Source organism: Maylandia zebra, unplaced genomic scaffold (genome assembly GCF_041146795.1).
Source record: "Maylandia zebra isolate NMK-2024a unplaced genomic scaffold, Mzebra_GT3a scaffold01, whole genome shotgun sequence".
Lineage (NCBI taxonomy): Eukaryota > Metazoa > Chordata > Actinopteri > Cichliformes > Cichlidae > Maylandia > Maylandia zebra.
In genome coordinates this window covers 880,072-905,751 of record NW_027490031.1, presented here as the reverse complement: position 1 = coordinate 905,751, position 25,680 = coordinate 880,072, and the positions used below count along the sequence as shown (strand labels likewise).

The following is a 25,680-nucleotide window of genomic DNA, read 5'->3' as shown; positions in this document are numbered from 1 at the left end:
GACTTTGCCTCCTCCTGTGTCTTATGTTTTACGGAGTCGTGGCTCAGTGAGGACATCCCGGACAGCGCGCTCAAGCTGGAGGGCTTCCATCTGCTGCGCGCGGACCGGCAGGCCTCTCTCTCCGGTAAAACCAAAGGTGGAGGGGTCTGCTTCTACATCAATAGTGGCTGGTGCACAGATGTGACAGTGATTGCTCAGCACTGCTCTCCCTCTCTGGAATATCTTTTTATTCACTGCAAACCGTTTTATTCTCCGCGGGAGTTTGCTTCATTCATCCTGGCCGCTGTTTACATCCCGCCAGACGCAGATGCGCAGGCAGCTCAGTGCGCACTCGCGGAGCAGATACTGCACATGGAGCGGACATTCCCGGACTCTCTCATCATTGCTCTTGGGGACTTTAACAAAGCCAATCTGAGCCATGAGCTTCCCAAATACAAGCAGTATATTAAATGCCCGACCAGAGAGGAGAGGACATTAGACCACTGCTACAGCACGATCAGCGGGGCCTATCGTGCGGTGCCCCGCGCTTCACTCGGACTTTCTGACCACGTCATGATCCACCTGATCCCCACGTACAGACAGAGGCTGAAGCTCTCCAAACCTGTCGTGAGGACCAAAAAACTGTGGAGCAACGAGGCTGTGGAGGAGCTTCGCACGTGTTTGGAGTCTACAGACTGGGACACATTGAAGGCTGCTTCTAACAGCTTGGACGAGTTTACGGACACTGTCACCTCCTATATCCACTTCTGTGAGGACAGCATTGTGCCATCACGCACCAGGGTGAGTTATAACAATGACAAACCCTGGTTTACTCCTAAACTCAAAAAGCTGTGGCTGGAAAAGAGAAAGGCGTTCAGAAGCGGAGACAGGGACTGCTACAGAGAGGCCAAGTACAGGTTCACTAAAGAAGTGGACATTGCCAAACATCAGCACTCTGAGAAGATGCAGCAGCAGATCTCAGAGAATGACTCGGCCTCTGTGTGGAAAGGTTTTAGGAATATCACCAACTACAAGCCTAAAACCCCCCACTCCACTGACGACTTGCTCTTAGCCAACACCCTTAACGACTTCTACTGCCGTTTTGACGAGCCATCAGGCAGCCTTCATACCTCCAACGGCCCCAACAATAGAGACACTTTGGACACTCATTCCCCCACCTCTCCCCCCTCCATAGAGCCATCACCACCTTCAATCACTTCACCTGCAACACCCCCCTCCTCACCCCACACAAAAGAGGATTTCACACCACCTCCTCCCACCACAACTCTTCATATTCATGAAGCAGATGTGAGGAAGCAGTTTAAGAGTCTGAATGCTCGGAAAGCTCCCGGCCCAGACGGTGTGTCTCCTGCCACCCTCAGACACTGTGCAAACGAGCTGGCCCCAGTGTTTTCTGGCATTTTCAACTCCTCACTGCAGGCATGTCATGTGCCTGCCTGCTTCAAGTCCTCTACCATAATCCCTGTCCCCAAGAAACCTAGGATCACTGGACTAAATGACTACAGACCCGTGGCTCTGACATCTGTGGTCATGAAGTCATTTGAGCGCCTGGTTCTCTCCTATCTCAAGACCCTCACGGCCCCCCTCCTGGACCCCCTGCAGTTTGCATATAGAGCCAACAGGTCTGTAGACGACGCCATCAACATGGCCCTACACTTCATCCTGCAGCATCTGGACTCCCCAGGAACCTACGCCAGGATCCTGTTTGTGGACTTCAGCTCTGCCTTCAACACCATCCTTCCAGACCATCTCCGAGGCAAGCTTTCCCAGATGAATGTGCCTGATCCCATCTGCCGGTGGATCACTGACTTCCTGACGGACAGGAAGCAGCATGTGAGGCTGGGAAAGAATGTCTCGGACTCCCGGACCATCAGCACCGGCTCCCCTCAGGGCTGTGTTCTTTCTCCTCTGCTCTTCTCCCTGTACACCAACTGCTGCACCTCCACCCACCAGTCTGTCAAGCTAATCAAGTTTGCAGATGACACCACCGTTATTGGACTCATCTCGGACGGGGATGAGTCTGCCTACAGGAGGGAGGTTGAACGTCTGGTGTCCTGGTGCAGCCACAACAACCTGGTGCTGAATGCCCAGAAGACAGTGGAGATTATTGTGGACTTCAGGAAGCACACAGCCCCACTCCCCCCATCATCCTGACTGACACCCCCATCACCTCTGTGGACTCATTCCGCTTCCTGGGTACCACCATCACCCAGGACCTGAAGTGGGAGCCCACCATCACCTCCGTCATCAAGAAAGCCCAGCAGAGGATGTACTTCCTGAGGCAGCTGAAGAAATTCAACCTGCCAACACGGACGATGATGCAGTTCTACACTGCAATCATCGAGTCCATCCTCACCTCCTCCATCACCGTGTGGTACGCTGGAGCCACTATCAGGGACAAACAGAGACTGCAGCGTGTTGTGCGCTCTGCTGAGAAGGTGATTGGCTGCAGACTCCCATCTCTGCAGGACCTGTACACCTCCAGGACACTGGGGCGTGCAGCTCGGATCTCAGCTGACCCTTCTCACCCTGGACACAGTCTGTTTGACCTGCTCCCCTCAGGCAGGAGGCTCCGGTCCATTCGCACCAGAACCTCTCGCCATAAGAACAGTTTCTTCCCCTCTGCTGTTGGACACATGAACAATAACCGTATGACTGTTCCCACCACTAACACATGACCCTACGCTGTGTTCACTGCATCATTCAATGTTTGGCACTGATCACCACCTGCACTCATGTATATATCATGTATATATCATGTATATATCTACTTAGCACTTTTAATTCTTATTCTTATTTTTATTTTCATGTCTTTTTAAGCGTTATCTGACACTATGTTTGCACTGAAGCACCGCAGCAATTTCCTAATGTTGTAAACCTGCTCAACAATTGGCAATAAAACCCTTTCTGATTCTGATTGTACTGACGTCTGATTGGAGCAGGCAGCAGTTACAGGGATCATTTCTGCAGAAGAAGAAGAGTCATGTGACATGTGACCATCAGGTCAGAGTCTGCCTTCATCCTCACACCTGCTGTGCTGCTGACACTGACACCTAATCAGTTTTGAAGATTAACAATGGCTAACACTGAGCAGTGCTGATTTTCTAACACTGGAAAAGAACTCAAAATGTTAGAAATATTCCAGTGACACACCTGCATCGGGATTCAAAATAACACTTTTGTGATTTTCAAAGATTTAATCAAGGTCATCTAACTTAGAATTATAATGATATTTAGTAAGCCCCTGAATAATTTTTTTAGGGTGTATGGTATTATGGGGTTTTTGTACTTCCAAAGCTGTGAATTTACGTACCACCAGAAAAAGCTTTTGTGTTTCTCTGTATGGAATGAAGCTGTGGAACAGTTTAAGTATTTAGTTCAAGCAACGTCCAAACATAAAGCAGTTCAAAAAGACTTATAAAGATATGATTTTCATGAGTTACGAAGAAGGGGAAAATGTTGAAAATCATTTAAGGTCAATATTTAAGAAATTTTATGATGTGGTGTATATATTGTATCTGTCACGGGCCATGGGTCGATGACCCAGTGTTTTTGTATTATTGCCGTTATCCTATGATTTATTCTTTGTATTTAACTTCTAGTGTTCTGAGTTCTGTTTTGTATTCTAGTTTCGAGGTTTAGTTCTGTGCTCAGTTTGTTTCCTGATTTGCTTTGAAAGTCTGTTTAATGTCAGTGTTTCTAGTTTCGCATCGTCTGTCTCATTAGGTCTAATTTCTCCAGGCTGTGTTCCCACCTGTTGTGTTCTCCAGTGTTCAGGGTTGCGTCCTACTCTCATTCTTGCCCATATGTTCTGTTTTCATGCTCTGTTCTTAGCTGTTCAGGTTTAGGTTTTGTTTTGTGTTTTGCCAGCAATAAAGCTCAGGTTCTTTTGAGTTAACTTTGGCCTCCATGAGTCCTTATTTTAGGTCCTTTACTGCCTGCCTGCACACGCACCATGACAATATCAGAAATCTCTTCATTATTATTACTGCACATTATATCAGTAAGGAAGCTGACTAAATATTGACTGATAAATTATGGTAAAGGGGTGGGATTAAGTAAGTGTGTACTTCTTGATATGTAACCAAATCAGAACAGTTGAAGAAATATTGAAATGTATTAACTTTATTTTTATAGCAGTTTTTTCTCTTTTTTTTCTTTGCTAAAGGGACTTCATATATTGTTTCCATGATAAAAAAAAAAATCCCAGAAAGAATCAGCAAACTAATAATCACACAAAAAATATTTAATCATAAACACAAAGTCCGGAAACTCAAAGAGCCAGGACCATGACAGTTTCAGCCTGCTGTATTTCCTGTGCTTGTTTCCACGGTGACTGGGGTGACCAGCTATTGGACATTATGTTTGTTCCTCTGATTTCCAAAAGTGAACGTGTGTCAGCAGAAACCTTTGGTTCACAAACACGTCTGCATTTATCTCTATGAAAGCCAAAGAAGAGGCCACGCCCACAAACACTGTGACAGAAGAGCCTAAAAACAGATGTTAGCCCACATCTGTGCTCCGACACAGCTGGGAGAATGACGTGTGGATAATAAAGTTTACTTGACTGTCACATGATTCATGCCAAACCTTTAACCTGCACAGTTTGTGTGTTAGTTTGAAGTTCGACACATCAGAGTTTCACTCATTAAAAAGCACATGTTGATATTCTGCTTCTCAAACTTGTCCATCTCTGTTTCTTCTTCTTTTTCTCTCACAGCTTGGTCTTCTTTCTTCTTCCATCTCCATCAGGCTGCTTTCTCCACCTCACACTGACTCCACCCACCTCTTCCTCCTTAAGCTGTCAGACAGCAGCAATTATTAGAAGATTGTGGAAATCCATATTGTCACTACAATGCTTTTCTTGTCACGTCAAATCCAGAAATGGGTATTTATATTAAAGATGTGAGTGTGAAGGTGGAGTGTGGGAACTTGTCAGCACGTCTGCTTTCACAACAGGGTCATTCAGATCCACAGAAGAGTCCTCCAGATTTCCTGCGATCTTCACTTCCTGCCTCTTTACTACAGACACACAAAGAGGTGTTGTGTGTCTGTTCTGATCAATGGTCATAAGAATTTGCATATTAATGATCAAGGAACTGACCTCCCAGCCCATTGTTCCTTCAGTGGTGTTAGTTCCAGTCACCTGGATGAGTGACGAAACATTTCTCTCACTGAAAGCACTACGTCCGGATGAACAGAGATGAGATGAGATGAGATAGCCTTTATTTGTCAGTTGCAGGTCTTTTGCCCACAACCGAGATGACAGACCTTGCTGACCGTACATACAATACAAACATCACATTGGGGAGACAGATCAGGCCAGGTAGCGAGGAAAAAAAACATTGAAATGTGCAACACAAAAGGATAATACAGGAATGCACAGGTATCAACACACCATAACACAATAAACACAGACAAGCAACATGGGAAAGAGTCCCAGAATCAACAGAATCAACTTTTGGGGATTTACTTATCTGGATGATTGAGCATGCATCAAGACATTCCTAATGGAATTCACATGGTGGTGTTTGAGTCCATCCACAGGAGGAGACACTAAATTTAAAGAGCTGATTGATCTACTCGTTAAATGTATTCCTATATACGTATTTCGATATGGGCAATTTCTGTCAAAATGACAAATGATGAAAAGCTGCAGCTTGGACAGACGGGAGGCTCAGCCAAACTGTTCCACAGAAGAAAAAAACCCAGATAATCTCCACTTTGTATATTAATAACAGCAAATATCAGATTCTCCTCTATCAGGGCTGTGGAAAAAGGCATAGGTGACCCACTCTGGGGTCCTCGGGATGTCAAATACAGGTGATTTGTTCTATGCTTGCTGATCGAAATCAGGGAACCAAGAAAAGGAACCAGGAGGATCAAGGATGTGTAAATCTTGCACTCTAAAGTCTTGGAGAAGGAGGTACCAATTGGACTGTTTCCCCCACTACTGAACTCACAGGTGAGACACCTGCAGCTTTACTGACACCCAGTGGACACAGCAGGAAACTGCAGCAGCTCAGTAAGTAATTCAAGTGTTTACTCGGGGCTGCTGTGGCTCGTTAAAAATTCTGAAATTCAAATAAATGAAGGTCTTCGAATGTCTCATATTTATCCAAAATCATGAAATGGAAGTTTTTTAAGACAAAGAAAAAATGAAGCCAAGAAGAATTTTCTCAGTCAGTTTTTCAAGTTTCATGTCACTCGCTCAGCGTCTTTCCTCTTATCACCGCTGACAGTGGCGGTCCTAGCTTGGATTTACAACATAATGAATGAAATGTGCTCTATTTGGACGCAGCCGGCCCCTCCCCTTTCGACGGGTTGTGTGTGAGACTTTAAATCATCAAACTGTAAATTATACATTATCATGGATCCCTTTACCCCGAGTCCTAAAGTGTATATTTATTTTCTTACTCTTCTTATATTTATTGTTTGTTTACTTGCACTGCTGTAACTGGAGCCTCGTCGTCTCGTCTCTCTATATGCTGGACTGTAGCGGAGATGACAATAAAGTTTACTTTGACTTCAGCAGCGAGCAGGCACGCGGAGGGCTCTCACGCTCACGTTTTGCGTGTAGAATTTCAAAAACACATCGGTGCAAATTATAAGTCTGTATCATGATGTCTGGTGTTTTTGTGTTTGTTTGTTTTTATTTTGCGAGTTGGTTGCTGCTCCAGCCAGCCAGAGACTCCCCCGCCGCCCCGCCCTCTCCTTGCTATGCCGCAAGCAGCAGGCGCACCTTGCAAACGGATCTGCGCCTATGCCATCCCCAAAATGCGCGGGCATGACGTCGGGGCAGCATGAGTACAAGCATTTTTGGTTTTTGCTGATGCCCGTGATGCCGCCCCCCCACCACGATGCCGCGCAGGGCAACCGCCTGTATAAAAAACTGCTACTGACTGCTGATCAGACACATTTTAACTTTTAAATTTAAATTTTAACTTTGTTATCTCGTTCTTTTATTGAGTCTGTTTTATCCTTTTGTTTGGTGGCATGGTTTGGTCAGACCTCTGTCACAGAGAAAAACTCTCTAAATCAGATAGTGAGATGGTCCAGTCGTCTGATAGGTGAGCCACAGTCTTGTTTAGCCTCCCTGTACTCTGAGCAGGTACAGAGGATGGCTTTATCAATCCTTAAAAATGGTTCCCATCCTCTAAGGGGTGAATTTCAGCTTCTTCCCTCAGGACGGAGGTTTCTATTTCCGAGATGCAGGACAAAGCGTTATAAAAATAGCTTTGTCCCCGTTGCTGTCACTTAATTAAATAAGAACTGTTTTTGATTCGAAATATTAAAGTATGTGTCACAGTGAGTTTTATATATTTACTAGGTATGTGTGTTTTTAAAGGGATGTCAAATGCTGTCATTTTTCTGTAAAGCAAATTTACCTTGCCTTTAGGTATAAATAAAGTTACCTTACCTTACCTTACCTTATTTATTTGAAGATGCAGTTAGCATCTGACAGTGTGATGATGCTCAGTAGATCTGATCTTTGTATCTGGATGTATTTGACAGGGACAGTGTTCATGTTCAGGGACATCAGGATAAAAACAGAAGATGGAAACCTGCCAGATTTGAGCTAAACTGCTCATTTCCATGTGTCGTCCCTGGGCAGGTCACATGACTCTATCCAACATACAAAGACACACAGACACACAAGAAAAGCCAGAGAAAGAAAGACAAATCCAAACGATCCATCATCCTGAGTCAAAGTGATCACAGGTCTGCTTTGTTGGAGCCTTCAAAGTGGAACATGTGGACTGTTCCTTTATTACTACCAAGGCTGTTAGGACACGTCACTATGCACAAAATGGCGTCAATATTCTTACTCACCATCTACAGAGGTGGTGGTTTACGACACCAACTCTCTGCCATCTATAATCCAGTTTTGAGATCCCTCCCCAGACGCCTTAACGCCCACTCACATCCTGGGCCATCTGACCTCAGGAATTCGCATGATAAGGTGGGGCCAGGTTTCACAATGAACTCACCCGAAACTCTGGCTGATTGGGGCCCACACCCGTGTTCACACCTTGGCTCAGGCGATTAGAGGATCATCAGGGGGTCCTTTTGTCCCTCTGCGGGTGGAAACTCCCACTAGGTTTAAATCTGGGACTCCCCAAGTCCAGACGCTTTTCTTTGCAAGCTCCTTTGACTCTAATAACTAAACTTATGAAAAATAGAAAGTTCAACATCAGTAACATCATAGCCCCCTCTAAGCAGTGTATAAACTCCGTCATGCTAGCTAGTACCCAGTATGAAAAATATAAACCTGGTTTATATCTGACCCAAATAGATTTCAGGTCATACCTTCTCACCTGAAGTTCAATTCACCTGACACCTGACCGGCGGCCGCCTCGGGTCTCTGCTCCTCCTGCCTCCCCTTTCCCTCGTCCACCTGCTGGCCTCCACCACTTGCTAATGTTACTGAATCTGTGGAAGCTCCGCCATAGCCACCACCAAACAACTGAGTTATTTTTACACATCTGCCTTCATCTGGCCAATCCACCACCTTTCATTGTTTATACAGTTACAAAAAACAAAACATCTGCCCACTGAGTCCAGCTCTGTCTGCATATGTGTTTAGTAGTAATTTGTTTTTGCAGCTAGCAAAACAACAGTTGTCGTCATATTGGAATCCTGACTTCTCTTTTTTTTTTTTTTTTTTTTTGTGTCCCGTTTGGATCTTTAGCCATCAGAATTGTTGTCTTGAGGCCAAGAAAGATGCCAAGCGGATTTATTTTACCAAGTGGATCATCATGGCCTTGCCATATTGGTCCATTTGATTGACCTTTATTATAATTATGAATTTATTTTATTTTCAGTTGCTACAAACGGGACAGACATGACTGTGGGATAGGACAGGGAGAAAGAATGAAAGAAAGAGAGGGAGAGAAAGAAAACCAAAGGGGAGAAGAGACGGTGAGAAGGGGGGGAAGAGAGAAAAAAAAAACAAACAAACAAAAAAAACAAAACTCCTGGGTCACCTGTATGGAGAGAAAAAACAGAAGAGAAAGCAAACAACAAAGAGCAGCATAATAAGAGAAAAAAAGCACCATCACAATAAACTAGCTAGCAGTAGATATCAATAGTTACTAAATAATAAACGATATTGTGCAACACGCAAGATAGACAGCGCACAGTGTGCTTTGAGGCAGCAGCCAAGAAAGCTGTAGTCCGCGTCTGTGAATACCCATGTGTACACCTGTGTGCATACCTGTGTGGATCAGCATGCTTGCATTCCAAAGGTTTCTCCATGTAATGATCTGCTAGGGAGTGTGGGGAGCCACAGCCCTGTCCTTTATGGTATCAAGCAGGTATGGAGGAGATCAAAACTCCAGACATCCAGAGGCCCCCAGAACACAAGAGACCAAGGAAGACCAACAGAGGGGCAGCCGCGCCACTGTCCCAGTAAGAGCTGAGGAGAGTCCCAGATGAGGGCTCATTCAGCAGCCGCGGAGCAGAAGCCAGGGGGAGTTGCAGTGACGCGCCCGTGAGCTCCGCCGGCAGCCAGCTGTGCCTGAGTGACCGAGCCCCAGGCCGAGAGGCCGGGGGCACCCCACCTCCGAAGTGGCCCGAGCGAGCCCCAGTAAGCGGCCGCCAAGGAGTGAGCCGGTGTGTACCCGGACGCCCACCCCCAGATACAAAGAACCACCAACGCACCGACACCTGAGGGAGTCCGCCACCGGCAGGGGAAGTGGTGGTGGGGGGAGATAGGCCTCCAAACCTTGGAGGGCCTGAGATGTCCCCAGAGAGGTGGCGTCTGATACCCAACCTGACATATAGACACAGACATACAGGCACACACAGATACAAACATCCATTCCCCCCCTCATGCTCTCATATGCACTTACTCCACACTCAACCAACGTGGAGACAGACATAAAGAGACGCTGTACACACGATCACACTCCCCAAGCGTACTCTACAAACCGGGTCTAGGTGCCCTTGCCCCTGGAGGGGGGAACTGCACCCAGACTCCTGACTTCTCTGATGAGGCTAACTGTCATGATCAACGAGGCGAGCCGTGTGGAACTTTTTAAAGGACCCAAGATGCAGGCATAAGTGATGTGAGTGGGCTTTTATTGAAGAGGAATACAAACAGAAAAGGCAAAGGTGTGGATGGAAACTAAGCAAAACCTAAACTGGAGAAAGCTAACAAAACAGTAGTGATGTGTCCTGTGTGTCGAAGCGTCGAATCGTGTGTCGAGTAATCTCGGGGGCGTTTTTGTGAAGCGCGTATCGAGGCTTGCTTTGATTACGTATGCAGTGACGCTCGAGGCCTCGCGGGCAGTCCGTACCACGTGACTGATTCAGGGACTGGTTCACCGGTTCGTGCCAGATTCGAAATAAAATGGGCAGGAAAACAGCTGATTCCCCATCACACTGTGTTGTGGAATTGGATTACGTACGTGCTACATAGTTACTTGAGCATTTCTTCTTCGATGGAACCAGCAAGGAAGAGATGTTTTTTTTTAATTTTGTCTCTCCTAATAAAGTATGCACACAGTAATAAATATCACAAATGATAAACACCATAATATAAATAAACAACACTACACATCCTATAATCTGATTTCTGTCTTTTAGTTTATTAAAAAGTGAAGCACCAAACACTAGTTTGTGTCATTATCCAAATGTACATAAGCATGATTACACAGGTATGCTGAATATTTTTATAAAATCGTTTTTCTGTTTTAGCCTCAGCTACGTTGACACAAAGGCATCTGCTGTGATGCTTACACATTAGATAAAGTCTCGAAAGTGTCAGCTTTCTTATTATAGTTATACAAATATGCAAATGTACTGATCTAGGATCTGAATTATACTACTGACTGACTGTCTGAGGCTGACAGTTACACATTCATACCAAAACTCTGTCCTGATACTTTCCACTTTCTCTTTTGTATCACACATACTGAGACAATATTCGGGATAAATAACCAAGAAAACAATTTATTTATTCAGTTTAGAGTTTACACATCATTATAATCACAGAGCCCGCTTCACTTGAATTGTCCACTTGATGGCGCAGTAGAGCAAATGAATCATCACAATGCTTCGAACCATGAGTCGACCAATTGGGTGGAAAGCTTCAGTTCATCATGAGGCTTCATCTCACCATTGCTACAAAACAGACCTGAAATGGCGACGCAGGGAGATGCAGGTAGATGACACAGAATGATGCAGGGACTGGCCACAGATGACAGCAGGAGATAATGCATACAAACCAGCAATAGACAGGAGAACACATAGGGTTTAAATACACACAGCAGTAATCAAGGAATGAGAGACAGGAGGGGAACACACCTGGAAGAAATGAGAGCTGACGGGACAGGGGAAACATAAATTGAACACACTGACATGAGACAGAGACCTTCAGAATAAAACAGGAAACTCACAGACACAGAACCAGTCAAGACACTGAACTTGACAGACAAATTCACAAACAGACGATGTGACACCATAGACAGACAGAGGAAACACAGAAGTGGGAGCAGTCACAGAACAAAAACCCTAACAAATGGCAAACCTTAACAAAAGATATAACAGAATAAACAAGAACATAGAATAATATAAAGAAACACAAAACACTGAGTCATCACACTCAGGACCATGACACTAACCAGAACGCTGTTTGCTCGAGTGCGACATTATTCCCATGTCCGTTGCTCCGAGATCGATCAACTTTAGACCAGACAACAAACGACAGAGGCTCCGGAAAAGTGCAATCAAACGATGAGTTTTATTGTCACAGGAGAACAACCAACCGTCAGCATATGGAATGTGTTGCTCTGACAAGAATACATTGGGTTCTGGTTTTATAGGACAAAATATCACACCTACGTCAATACAGTTCAAAAATACAGGGTGACAGATGGGCAAAAGTTCAACCCGTGCAAACAAGGGTACATCACGTACACTTCTAATAACCCTTCACTGACATATAACTTCTCCTTTCTTCATTACTTGCCTTTTATGGTAATAACTTCAGGTCTTAGCATCTCTGAGAGCTAATAATGGACCCTCGTCATTAATCACTAAGTAGAGTACTTTAGCAGCCAGTCTCAAACTGAAGCAGAAGACGCTTAGGCCTTCACTCAGACCTGCTACTAGATTAATATGTGTATCGTAAGCGTGCATGCAATTAACCTGCTATGTTCTCATCTCCCCTCAGCATGGATCATCTGCACACTCTCACCAGTGAAGCTTAAAACCTTCTAGAATGGAACATCAACTCTAACCAAGCACATTTATGCATTGTGTATAAAATGAACTCAACCTATAAAATAGAAAGGTCAATGTGATGACAGACATATTCAATGCAATATAAACACTGCAGGAAATATTACTGATAAATGATACTGTGAAACATGTTATTAATACAGTCTTCATAAGGCAAATTATATGGTAGCAATAAAAGAATCTCTGAATCCCAACACCGTGTTCCAATTTCCAAGGTGAGTCGAACACACAACACACAAAGTAACGAGTAACGACACTAATATCTAAATATCTAAATCCCAGTAAATATTAATGCGTTCCTGATTTTGGCTTTGATAACTAGTTACTGTAACGTGTTACTTAATAACACGTTAGTCCCTACACTGGAAATTAGTGATCAATAATCAAAGAACACACAGATCAAACTGATTGATCAGCCATCAGAGGAGTCGGATCAATGGAGCTGCTTCTGTTCCTGATGTCCCCTGTTTGATCCTGGACCTGAACTCTCCCTGCAGAGGAGACACAAGACAGTCAGAGACACACACACACACACACACACACACACACACGCACACACACACACACACACACACACACACACACACACACACACACACACACACACACACACACACAAACCTTTGACTATGAGCATGACGGTTTTGTATCTCGAGATGTTCTTGCTGTAGACTCCACAGTCATATTCTCCACTGTCTCTCTCTGTGGGCTGTTTCAGGGTCAGACTGAGGTCTCCAGTTTTCAGCAGGTCTTCATTCATCTTCGTTCGGTCTCTGTAAACCTGGTGCTGTTCTTCAGGCTGGTCAGAGCCGTTCTCATATAGGTGGACCATTTTGACTGGATCATAATGTCGCCACTTCACCCCAACATCTCCAGGCAGGTTTTGTGTGGTGTTGAAGGGCAGCTGGACAGACTCCGCCCCCTCCTCCACCTCCACCTGACACACTGAGAGGACAACAAACACAACATGAGCTGTACAAAGTGTGATTGGTGTTCAGAGCAGCATCATGTGACTCTTGTTCTGCACTAAATGAAGCGATGGAGTGGCGCCTCCTTCAGGCAGAGAAACAGCTCATGGAGAGAAATAATTATTAGAGCAAAAACAAGAGTGGAGCTGCAAATAAGGCCGAGAGGAACGCTGCAGAAAACTGTTCATGTGTGAATTCATCACTTCATAGATTTCTTTGAGCACTAAAATCAGAGCTGCTTCTATTTCTAATATGACAGCTGTACATTAGAGCTGCAACACTTTAAATGTGAGCCATAAAAACATGATACTCTACAAGTGCATTCAGCTCTGACACTGTCACATCATGAAGGAGACGTGGAAATCACTTTGTTACACAAATCAAAGTCAAATCAGTTCTATTGATGGAATATTGTGTGATCAATAGACTGATCAGTTTCTAATCTGTCATCTATCAGCTGGAAATCCAGCATGTCAAACAGACAGGCAGCAGATTAGGACCAAACACAAACACAGTGAGACTTTTTCTTCACAGCAGTTGCAGGTAAACTGCAGCAACAATGCGACTCAGACAGTTTCTCTGTAACTGCAGGGCTTCCTGCGCTGCTGTTAGTCAGACACGGATCAACAGGTTGTGGATAGAAAGCAGATTCCTTCAGTAGAGGATTTTAAGATCCATGTTGATGATCTTACTGACTCATTTGAGTTCCTCAGTACAGTAAATTCATTGGTTTCAAACAGCGTGTTGTTGGCCTACATATAACTGTGGGCTTCAGTATGAACTCCAGGCTTTGAGCTGATGTGTTTCTATCTGATCATTGATGGATTCTGTTTGAGATCATTTTTCCAAGTGATCAGGCAAAAGCAGCTGTGTCAGTACGCTGACGCTCTTTTCATGAGGAAGCAGGAGAAACATGTTCATCAGTGTTTCTACCACCACTGGTGTTCCTCCTCCCTCACACACACAAACACTCTGAATGATCTGAACCTCCTTTGTACATCCACTTTAGATTCAACTGCACCTTTAAGATCAGGACTAAACGTGGTGCTCGCTCGCTGCCCTGGATCCACAAAGACATTCACAGTCTGAAAAGACAATGCCGGAGGGCAGAAAGGAGACGGAAGAAGGTGAATCTTCAGCTGCGTCATCAAGAGATGAAAGCATGAACGACTGCTTTCAATGAACAGGTGAAGGAGGTGAGGGCCGGCTATTTCTCTCCGTTAATTCATTCTAATAAACACAGCCCAGAGCTCTTTGGAGCTCTTTGGAGCGTCTTTGACATCCTGCAAGTTTTCATCAGATTACAGCATCGAGTGAGGAACGTCTTCACTTTCTAAACTTTCTGAAGGATCAAAAGAATGAGAGGAAATCCAAAACAGCAGCTCCTGATCCTTTTCTTGATGTCCCCGACCCCAGCCACCATATCTGATCTTCTTTTGTGCCAGTCTCTGTGGAGGAGCTTTGAAGGACTGTGGCACAACTGAAACACTCATCAAGCTGTGTAGATATGATTCCTCCAAAGTTCCTGAGTGAAGTTTGGGATGTCCCTGCCCCTCGGCTGCTTCCAATAATGAACACTCGTCTGTCCTCTGGCTGTGTCCCAGAATACTTAAAGACAGCCTGTGTGCAAGCACTCATCAAAGATCCAGCCTCCATCCTTCTGACTACAACAATCACAGAGCCAGGTCAAAGTTTCCTTTTAGAGCAGAACTTTTGGAGAACACTGTCCATCAGGAGTATTTTTGGTTGAAATATCAGATAGGTACGAGGAGGCTACTCCATTGAAAAACAAACAATAAAAGCAATTCTAAAACGTTCTGGAAGCCAGTGTAAACAGGCCAAGACTGGGGAAATATGGCGGCGTTTATATATGCCTGTGAAGAGTTGGGCTGCAACATTCTGAACTAGCTGAAGACGAGAGAGCAGAACCAGGCTGACACCAAAAATAAAGAATGTTACAGTAATAAAGAACTTTCTCGAAGTCAGCAGACGACAAATTGTTCTTAATCTTATCAACAACCGTAAGCTGGAAGAAGTTGAATTTATTTGTTTCTCATATGAAAAACCACCATCAGAGAACACTCAGATTTTTTTTACAAAGGGAATTCTGGACTTTTCCAGAGGGGCAAGGTCACCCTTAAGGGTCAGAAGGTCCAAATAGTACAATTTTTTTTTTGTTCATTTACATTCAAAACATTTAATGTCATCAAGGAAGTCTAGCAAAAAAGAGTCTCTTGATGCATGCTCAATCATCTAGGAAAGTAAACCCTAAAAAGTTGATTCTGTTCATCTCATGTACCCTTAGGCCACCACCTGGAAATCCTATGATTCACTGTGTCAAATGCCGCACTCAGATCTACAGGGAGTGCAGAATTATTAGGCAAGTTGTATTTTTGAGGAATAATGTTATTATTGAACAACAACCATGTTCTCAATGAACCCAAAAAACGCATTAATATCAAAGCTGAATGTTTTTGGAAGTAGTTTTTAGTTTTAGCTATTTTAGGGGGATATCTGTGTGTGCAGGTGACTATTACTGTGCATAATTATTAGGCAACTTAACAAAAAACAAATATATACCCATTTCAATTATTGATTTTTACCAGTGAAACCAATATAACATCTCCACATTCACAAATATACATTTCTGACATTCAAAAACAAAACAAAAACAAATCAGCGACCAATATAGCCACCTTTCTTTGCAAGGACACTCAAAAGCCTGCCATCCATGGATTCTGTCAGTGTTTTGATCTGTTCACCATCAACATTGCGTGCAGCAGCAACCACAGCCTCCCAGACACTGTTCAGAGAGGTGTACTGTTTTCCCTCCTTGTAAATCTCACATTTGATGATGGACCACAGGTTCTCAATGGGGTTCAGATCAGGTGAACAAGGAGGCCATGTCATTAGTTTTTCTTCTTTTATACCCTTTCTTGCCAGCCACGCTGTGGAGTACTTGGACGCGTGTGATGGAGCATTGTCCTGCATGAAAATCATGTTTTTCTTGAAGGATGCAGACTTCTTCCTGTACCACTGCTTGAAGAAGGTGTCTTCCAGAAACTGGCAGTAGGACTGGGAGTTGAGCTTGACTCCATCCTCAACCCGAAAAGGCCCCACAAGCTCATCTTTGATGATACCAGCCCAAACCAGTACTCCACCTCCACCTTGCTGGCGTCTGAGTGGGACTGGAGCTCTCTGCCCTTTACCAATCCAGCCACGGGCCCATCCATCTGGCCCATCAAGACTCGCTCTCATTTCATCAGTCCATAAAACCTTAGAAAAACCAGTCTTGAGATATTTCTTGGCCCAGTCTTGACGTTTCAGCTTGTGTGTCTTGTTCAGTGGTGGTCGTCTTTCAGCCTTTCTTACCTTGGCCATGTCTCTGAGTATTGCACACCTTGTGCTTTTGGGCACTCCAGTGATGTTGCAGTTCTGAAATATGGCCAAACTGGTGGCAAGTGGCATCTTGGCAGCTGCACGCTTGACTTTTCTCAGTTCATGGCCAGTTATTTTGTGCCTTGGTTTTTCCACACGCTTCTTGCGACCCTGTTGACTATTTTGAATGAAACGCTTGATTGTTCGATGATCACGCTTCAGAAGCTTTACAATTTTGAGACTGCTGCATCCCTCTGCAAGATATCTCACTATTTTTGACTTTTCTGTGCCTGTCAAGTCCTTCTTTTGACCCATTTTGCCAAAGGAAAGGACGTTGCCTAATAATTATGCACACCTGATATAGGGTGTTGATGTCACTAGACCACACCCCTTCTCATTACAGAGATGCACATCACCTAATATGCTTAATTGGTAGTAGGCTTTCGAGCTTATACAGCTTGGAGTAAGACAACATGCATGAAGAGGATGATGTGGACAAAATACTCATTTGCCTAATAATTCTGCACTCCCTGTATATATACACTTGTGCCCCCCTTCTACGTGTTTACGCTGAGGAGGAGATTGTGTGTCTCCCTTTTATATGTATATATGTATAGTGACAATAAAGGCATTCTATTCCATTTTATTCTATTCACTTCACAATAAAACCTGTATCTACAGCACTGACCTCTGACTTTCAGCTCCACCTTTCTCTTCAGCAGGATGTTTCCCTTCCTGCTGTAGACGGTGCAGGTGTAGGTGGAGTTGTCTCCATCTGTGGGCTGTTTCAGGGTCAGACTGAGGTCTCCAGTTTTCAGCAGGTCTTCATTCATCTTCGTTCGGTCTCTGTAAGCCTGGAACTGTTCTTCAAGCTGGTCAGAGCCGTTCTCATACACGTGGACCTTCATGATGTATCTGTCATTCCACTCCACTTTAGCGTCTTCAGGCAGGTGAAGTGTGGTGTTGAAGGGCAGCTGGACAGACTCCACCCCTGAATCCACCTCCACCTGGGGGACTGAGAGGACAACAAAGCACAACATGAGCTTGGATGGAGACATTTGGAAGCCCTGGTTTAGAGCTATATCGTTCTTTAGAATATCATGTGACCAAAGATAAATGAGGTTCTGTTTGTACATCCAATCTGAAATATCTGTTTCTTGTGTTGTAAGCTTCCTGCTTTTATGATCCTATTGGTGAAAAGGAGGTCACACAAACGTACCCCCATGACACACACACACACACACACACACACACACACACACACACACACACACACACACACACACACACACACACACTCTTGCACATGCATAGACATGCATACATGTGCACACACATACACATAGTGCCTTGTCTTTTAGAACCATTGGGGGGGTTTTACGAGGGGAGGTGCTTGTGTAAACTATTGTGAATTGTAACAGTTTTTCAATAAAAGGCTACGAGGAGGGCTCGTAGCCTCCTCGTAGGGCCTCTGGATGTCTGGAGTCTTGATCTCCTCCATACCTGCTTCATGCCCTGGTGGACGGGGCTGTGCCCCCCCCACCCCACACCCTCTAGCAGATCATTACATGAAGGAACCTTTTAAATACAAGCGCGTCCATGCTCACAGGTGTACACACGGGTGCTCACACACACAAACTACACCCTTTTTGGCTCCTACCTCAAAGCACCCTGTGAGCTGTCGATTTTACGTGCTGCACAATAATATTCAATGTTTAGTATTTACTGTTATATTCACAAAGATCATCGCGAGGATGTTATTTATGATATTGCTCTCTCTTTTTTTGCTTGTTTTCTCTTTTTTCTTTCTCAACAAGTGATCCAGGTGATTGATATATGTATTTTTGCCTTTTTGTTTTTGTTTTTTGCCCTTTATCACCGTTCCTCTTCCCCGCTGTTTTTATTTCCCTCTTTCTTTATCCTTTTGAACTTTGTTTTTCTTCACAGAGTAAATGTGAGCAGTGAAGGACTCTACAGGGTGGGCCATTTATATGGATACAGCATAATAGCATGGGAATGGTTGGTGATATTAAAGTCCTGTTTGTGGCATATTAGTATATGTGAGGGGGCAAACTCCTCAAGATGGGTGGTGACCATGGTGGCCATTTAGAAGTCGGCCATCTTGGATACAACTTTTGTTTTTGTTTTTCAATAGGAAGAGGGCCATGTGACACATCAAACTTATTGGTAATGCCACAAGAAAAACAATGGTGTGCTTGGTTTCAACTTAACTTTATTCTTTCATGAGTTATTTACAAGTTTCTCTTTGTTCACAGCCATTGACATGTCGAAGAGGTTAACATGTTAGGAGCGGATCGAAGTTGTGTTGATATCTGGTGAACACAGTAACTGGGTCATTGCAGCAGATTTGTGTGGTCTGATCAATCAGACCACTGGTCTTTGATAAATATGCTTTTATTATACCACTGGCATCAATCAGACCACTGGTTAGGGTTATGCAGATGAGGAGACTGCTTCCACCTAAAAAGAGAGCTTGTTTGGGGACTGAGACAGTGAAAGATGGCACAGTGTGGCGTGAAGAACAGGTGGGGACCTGTCTCCTTTTCACCCCAATAGAAGCGTACGCTGCAGATGGAGAGCCAACGGCTAAGGCCAGGAGAAGTATCTCGAGTCGCCTTCAGAGCTTCCTGTGTTTCATCACTCTTGACATGCTTCGTAGCATTCGAGAATGGACTATTCAACATGCACAGCAAACGGAGCATGTTCATTGGTTCATGGACCTCCCTGAACTAATGGCATTTATTGCAATTGTCATCTTGCGGGGGGTTAACAGGGTTCCATCTCTACGTGACTGCTGGTCAGCAAACCTGGGAAACGCACAGATAATTGGAACTATGGCACGAAACCGCTTCCAAGACATCATGCAACACCTACGCTTTGATGACAAGTCCACCCGCAGTGATCGAGCAAAGACTGATAAGTTCGCTGCAATTTCCAGTGTGTGGGGATCATTTGTCACCAACTGCATCACGTGCTACAACCCTGGTCTACATATCACCGTTGATGAACAGCTTTTCCCATCAAAGACTCGGTGCTGTTTCCTGCAGTATATTGCAAGTAAACCTGACAAGTTTGGGATCAAGTTTTGGGTGGCTTGCGACCTAAAATCCAAGGACATTTGCAATGTCTTCCCATATCAAGGACCCCAATCGTCCCCCTGGGGAGAGACTTTCTGAAAATGTAGTAATGAGGCTGATGGAACCATTCCTAGACAAGGGCAGAAATGTTACAACGGACAATTTTTTCACATCGCTTTCACTTCCGCAAAAACTCCTTAGACGGAAAACCACAATCCTCGGCACAGTCAACAAGATTCGCAGGGAAATTCCTCAATCCACTAGACAGACAGATCGCAATGAATTCACCACTCAGGTATGTTGCAGGTCTTTTGTGGTTCTATGTTTATGTGTTTCATTGTGTGTAAAAGGGCTATGGAAATAACAATTTATCTTATTTCTTAGGTGTTTTCAACCTCTGCTGCCACGCTGACGGTGTGCGGCCAAACGGAAGAAGACAGTCTATATTCTTAGCAGCATGCACAGCGTGGTTCAGACTTGCTGAAAATGTTGAAATGTACTCACTCACTTTTTATTATTATTTGTAAATATGTGTACAAATGGTTGGTTTTTTGTACTGTTTTTATCAATAAATCTCAGCAACAAAGGACATACACCCATGTGTGTTGATTTCTCCCTAAGATGGCAAACTGAAACACTCCAAGTTGGTGACTTTTGGAGATTTATTTCCCTGGATGATTGAGAATGCATCAAGACGAACACAAAAGGAAGTTCACAGCTTTTAGAAGCTCCCCCACCCCCTCATTCACACACCCCCACTCCCCTCCCTCCAGAATTCCCAGGTAACAACCTATTTTACATATGAATGACTAGCCAATTTAGCTTCCACTTGGCTGAAGCTAAATCCTAGCTAAAAGCCATTTGGCTGGTAGGAGGGTTTTAAAGGTAGAAAAGCCAACTGGCTGCTCTCCGGGGCTCTAAGTGGTAACAGAGGCCACACATAATAGAGGACACACTCTTGACCTACTGATCTCCAAGGGCCTGAGCATTTCAAAGGTTACTGTGTCTGATGTGGGCGTGTCTGATCATTACTGTGTTTTCTTTGAAAGTAAAATCTCAGCCCACATAAATATATCAACAACAGTGATCACAAAACAGTGTATAACTGAACACAGTAGTACAATTTTTAACCAGGTCTTCCCATTAACACCTGACCTGTCCAGAGGGTCAGTCAATGAGCTCGTCAATAGCTTCAATGCTAACATGTTAAATGTAATGGACACTATTGCTCCCATTAAGGTGAAGGTTATCTCTGGAAGGAAAAAGTCTCCATGGAGAAACTCCACACTGGTGAAAAATTAAAAAAGAGAGTGTAGGAAAGCTGAGCGCAGATGGAGAAAAACAAACCTCCAGGTTCATTATGACATTTATAAAGAGAAACTTCACAATTATAATTTACAACTGAGGAGTGCAAGGAGATCCTACTTCTCTGACATCATCACCAAAAACAGCCATAATGCTCAGGTCTTATTTTCTACAGTTGACAGGCTAACAAACCCTCCTGTGTCAGTGGCAGCTGAACTTCATTCGACCATGGCCTGCAATGACTTTGCCAAATTCTTCACAGAAAAAATCCAAAAGATTAGACAAGCAATTGGTACATCAACAGCAGATCCAGGATATGTACTGTGTCCACCGAAAAACTGTTTAAACACCATGAAACAGTTTCACCCGATTAACAGCAAAGACCTAGAGGACATCTTAGGTCAACTGAACTCCTCCTCCTGCTGTTTAGATGTCCTGCCAACAAGTTTTTTCAAAAAGGTCTCAAAGACTTTAGAGTCAGACCTGTTACAGATCGTCAACTTTTCTTTATTATCAGGTGTGTTTCCAGAGTCACTAAAAACTGCTGTAATAAAACCTATACTGAAAAAGGACAATCTTGACAAGACACAAATGAACAACTACAGGCCGATCTCAAATCTCCCATTTTTAAGTAAGATCATTGAAAAAGCAGTTTCTCAACAGCTCAGTTACTTCTTAAAACAGAATAACTGCTACGATGCCTTCCAGTCAGGTTTTAGACAGAACCACAGCACTGAAACCGCTCTGACCAAAGTGTTTAATGACATATGTCTGAATACAGACAGTGGAAAAATGTCAGTCCTAGTTTTACTGGATCTCAGTGCAGCATTTGATACAGTTGACCACAACATATTACTCAAACGACTGGAGAACTGGACAGGTCTTTCAGGAACTGTACTAAACTGGTTCAAAACATACTTAGAAAACAGGAAATACTTTGTATCAATAGGTAACTTCACATCTGAGCAGACAAGTATCACATGTGGAGTTCCCCAAGGTTCCATCTTGGGACCCCTTCTGTTTAACATTTACATGCTCCCACTGGCACAGATTATAAAGAACAACAAAATAAACTATCATAGCTATGCAGATGACACACAAATATATATCACAATGTCACCAGGAGACCAAGGCCCTGTACAGGTTCTTGGTAAATGCATTGAGGAAACTAATGACTGGTTGTGCCACAATTTTCTCCAGCTAAACAAAAACAAAACTGAGGTAATAGTCTTTGGCGCCAAAGAAAAACGATTACAGGTCACCAGAGAACTTCAATCTATACATCTAAAAACCACAAACCAGGCGAGAAATTTGGGTGTAGTGATGGATGCAGACCTAAACTTAGAAAAACACACTAAGATAATAACAAAGTCAGCTTACTATCACCTCAAGAATATTTCAAGGATAAAAGATCTGATGTCTCAACAGGACCTGGAAAAACTAGTCCATGCATTCATCTTTAGTAGGCTTGATTACTGTAACAGCATCTTTACAGGTCTACCTAAAACATCAGTCAGACAACTACAGCTCATTCAGAACTCTGCTGCTCGAGTCCTCACTAAGACCAAAAAAGTGGACCACATCAGTCCAGCTCTGAGGTCTTTACACTGGCTGCCTGTCCGTCAGAGGATAGACTTTAAAGTTCTGATGCTGGTCTATGAAGCTCTGAATGGTTTAGGACCAAAATACATCAGTGACCTCCTGACCCAGTATGAACCTTCCAGATCCCTCAGGTCATCTGGATCCAGTCTTTTATCAGTTCCCAGAGTCAGAACCAGACACGGAGAAGCTGCATTCAGCTTTTATGCTCCATATATCTGGAACAAACTCCCAGAAAGCCTCAGATCAGCTGAAACACAGTTTATTTAAATCCAGGTTGAAGACTCACCTATTCTCAGCTGCATTTGAATAAAGCACCAAATCCACACTTTTAAGCTTAAATTTCAAAACGTACATTAACTACTGATTTTATCTACTGTTCTGATTTTATATACTGTTTTGTTTGTTTGTTTGTTTGTTTTAATCAATTTTAAATCATGCTTTTTATTTGTTTTTGTTTCTAATGTCTCTGTAAAGCACTTTGAATCACCTTGTTGTTGAATTGTGCTATACAAATAAATTTGCCTTGCCTTGCGGGATTTCCTTACCCAGTTGACTGAGTAGTCATTGAGATCATTTAAGATTCATTTTTAATCTAGAATCTTTTTAGTCTTTAGTCTGTTCATTTAAACACACACCTGACATTTTTGGCTTTTAGATAAAACATCAAAGAATTTATTCTCTAAAAGCTTTTAGTTTGAATCTATTTTCAGTTTATTCAAATAAAATAAACTCCTGCATGACCTCTGAACTTTCACCTGTATCTACAGCACTGACCTCTGACTTTCAGCTCCACCTTTCTCTTCAGAAGGATGGTTCCCTCCCTGCTGTAGACAGTGCAGATGTAGGTGGAGTTGTCTCCATCTGTGGGGTGTTTCAGGGTCAGACTGAGGTCTCTAGTTCTCAGCAGGTCTTCATTCATCTTCGTTCGGTCTCTGTAAACCTGGTGCTGTTCTTCAGGCTGGTCAGAGCCGTTCTCATACACGTGGACCTTCATGCTGTATCTGTCCATCCACTCCACTTTAGCGTCTTCAGGCAGGTGAAGTGTGGTGTTGAAGGGCAGCTGGACAGACTCCACCCCTGAATCCACCTCCACCTGGGGGACTGAGAGGACAACAAAGCACAACATGAGCTTGGATGGAGACATTTGTGTTGACTCTAACAGGCTGAATGCTGCTGCTTCACTGGGAGCTCACTGTTAGTGTATAAAAGGCCCCAAAGTTCATAGAATAGTTTTATTGGTGTTTATAAGTTTATATAAGTTCATTTAATATTCAGTCTTCTGTCAGTTTGGGCCAGCCCACCTTCTAGTGACATCATCCGGTTAGTAAGGTGGGCAGTTTAATGTCGGATGAGCAGTGTTGGGGGTGCACTGATTCCTGGGGAAAGTTATGTGTGCGTAAATGACAAGTAAGTATTGGCCTGTGTTGTATTTTGCCTTGATTTGTATCAGTACTGTAGTATGTTACCATTTAGGAGCTAATGTAGTCCATAGTGGGAGCCGCACATGCAACGCATGAGTTCACCCTCATTTCATATGCTAATTTATGTTGTTAGATTACCGCGGTTTAACTTTGCTGACGCATGTACGGTCGCTCGTATGTCCATAATGTCATTCCTGTGTTATCAGACCTTCTCTGTATGTTGTATGTGATGCTTGTGATTGTTTATTTTAAAGTAGCGGAGTTTATAGCGAACAATTAGGTACGAGGATTAACAAAATAAAGAACGTAGTTCGACCGGAAGTATGGCGTTACCAGTTGCCCTTCACAATAAGAGCATTACAGCTGATTATAATGGGGATGCTTTTATTTCGTACAACTAACGGAAGTAGATCTTATTTCCCATTTAAGTATATTGTATGTCTGTATTTGAGTGTTTTACTTGTCTATTCTCTTTATTTCTTGCTATTTCCATTGTTTATTTCCTTTGTAGGAAACCACACACACACACACCTATGTGTTAGGATGCCTGGGTCGTTAACCCAGGGTTTTTGAGTTTATTATATTATTTATAATTTCTAGTCTTTGGTTTCTTTGTTAGAGTTCTGTCTTTTGGTTTATGTCTCTGTGTTATCCTTAGTTGCTGTCTCCCCTGTCGGCTATATCCCCGTGTCCAGTCAGTGTCTGTGTCTGCCCTGGTCCCACGTCTCTGTTCCCTCTGTAGTGCCTGTCTGTGTGTCTAAAGTTCAGTCTGTGTTATGTTTCCTGTTTTACTTTGAAAGTCCGTGTTCTCATGTAAATGCGTGTGGCTGTGCTTCCTTTGTTTCGTTAGGCCTGATTTGCCCCAGCTGTGTTTCCCTCCTGTTACTCATTCCCTGATTGCTCCCTCTGTGTATTTAAGCCTTGTGTTTTTCTGTGTCCGTGTCGCGTTGTCCCTCATGCTGTGTGGATCTCCCTGTGAGTTTTGTTTATTAGTTTCCAGTTTAGTTTAGTTTGCTTTTTTATGACTTGCCCCTGCCAGCAAATAAAGCTGAGTTTTTGTGTTTAAACCTCATGCCTGAGTGCCTGCATTTTGGGTCCAACTCCTGCCTGCCACACAGCGACTCATGACACTATGTACACCCGCTGTGTTTACAGCCCCAGAAATTGAGTGGTGACAATAAAGTGCCTCAAACGGAACCTCAAGCTCCCTTCTTTCATACTCTGGGACAATTTGGCCTTAAGTGGTGTTCTGGCCGACACACCGGGATGACCGTAGTGCTCAGAGACTGAATCAGTGCCACAGCCGTGCCTATCTTTGATATCTCCACTACATTTAGATAGAAAGTGGTCAGTGTGAAGAGGAGACGCAGCAGAAAGATGAAGCCTGACAGCAATCCCAAAAAGTTGATATATTTAGAAAATATATCAGTGCAAATTATATGTCTATATCATAATGTCTGGTGCTTTTGTGTTTATTGGTTTGTTTTTATTTTATGAGCTGATTATTAAATGCCGCTCCAGCTAGTCAGAGAATCCCCTGCTGCCCTGTGCCGCAAGCAGTAGGGCACCTTGGTTAAAGAGGGCAGCCTAACTACAGCAAATAGGCATTAGAAAACTGATCGGTGCCCATGCAATCACAAAAATGTGCTGGCATGATGCCAG

General features: G+C 43.6%; 1 protein-coding gene across 1 annotated transcript in view; it reads right to left on the bottom strand.

Annotated features, from left to right (window-relative positions):
* Nucleotides 1-11,757: 11,757 nt before the first annotated feature.
* Nucleotides 11,758-25,680, bottom strand: part of LOC143415598 (uncharacterized) — a 32,885-nt gene continuing 18,962 nt past the window's right edge. Inside the window, exons 6-9 of the mRNA XM_076880874.1 lie at nt 23,372-23,698; nt 17,281-17,607; nt 12,868-13,191; nt 11,758-12,737 (exon numbers count right to left, since the gene is read on the bottom strand). Of these exons, the coding sequence (XP_076736989.1) occupies nt 12,646-12,737; nt 12,868-13,191; nt 17,281-17,607; nt 23,372-23,698 (1,070 nt within the window). The 3' untranslated portion in view covers nt 11,758-12,645. The remainder of the gene's footprint in view (nt 12,738-12,867; nt 13,192-17,280; nt 17,608-23,371; nt 23,699-25,680) is intronic.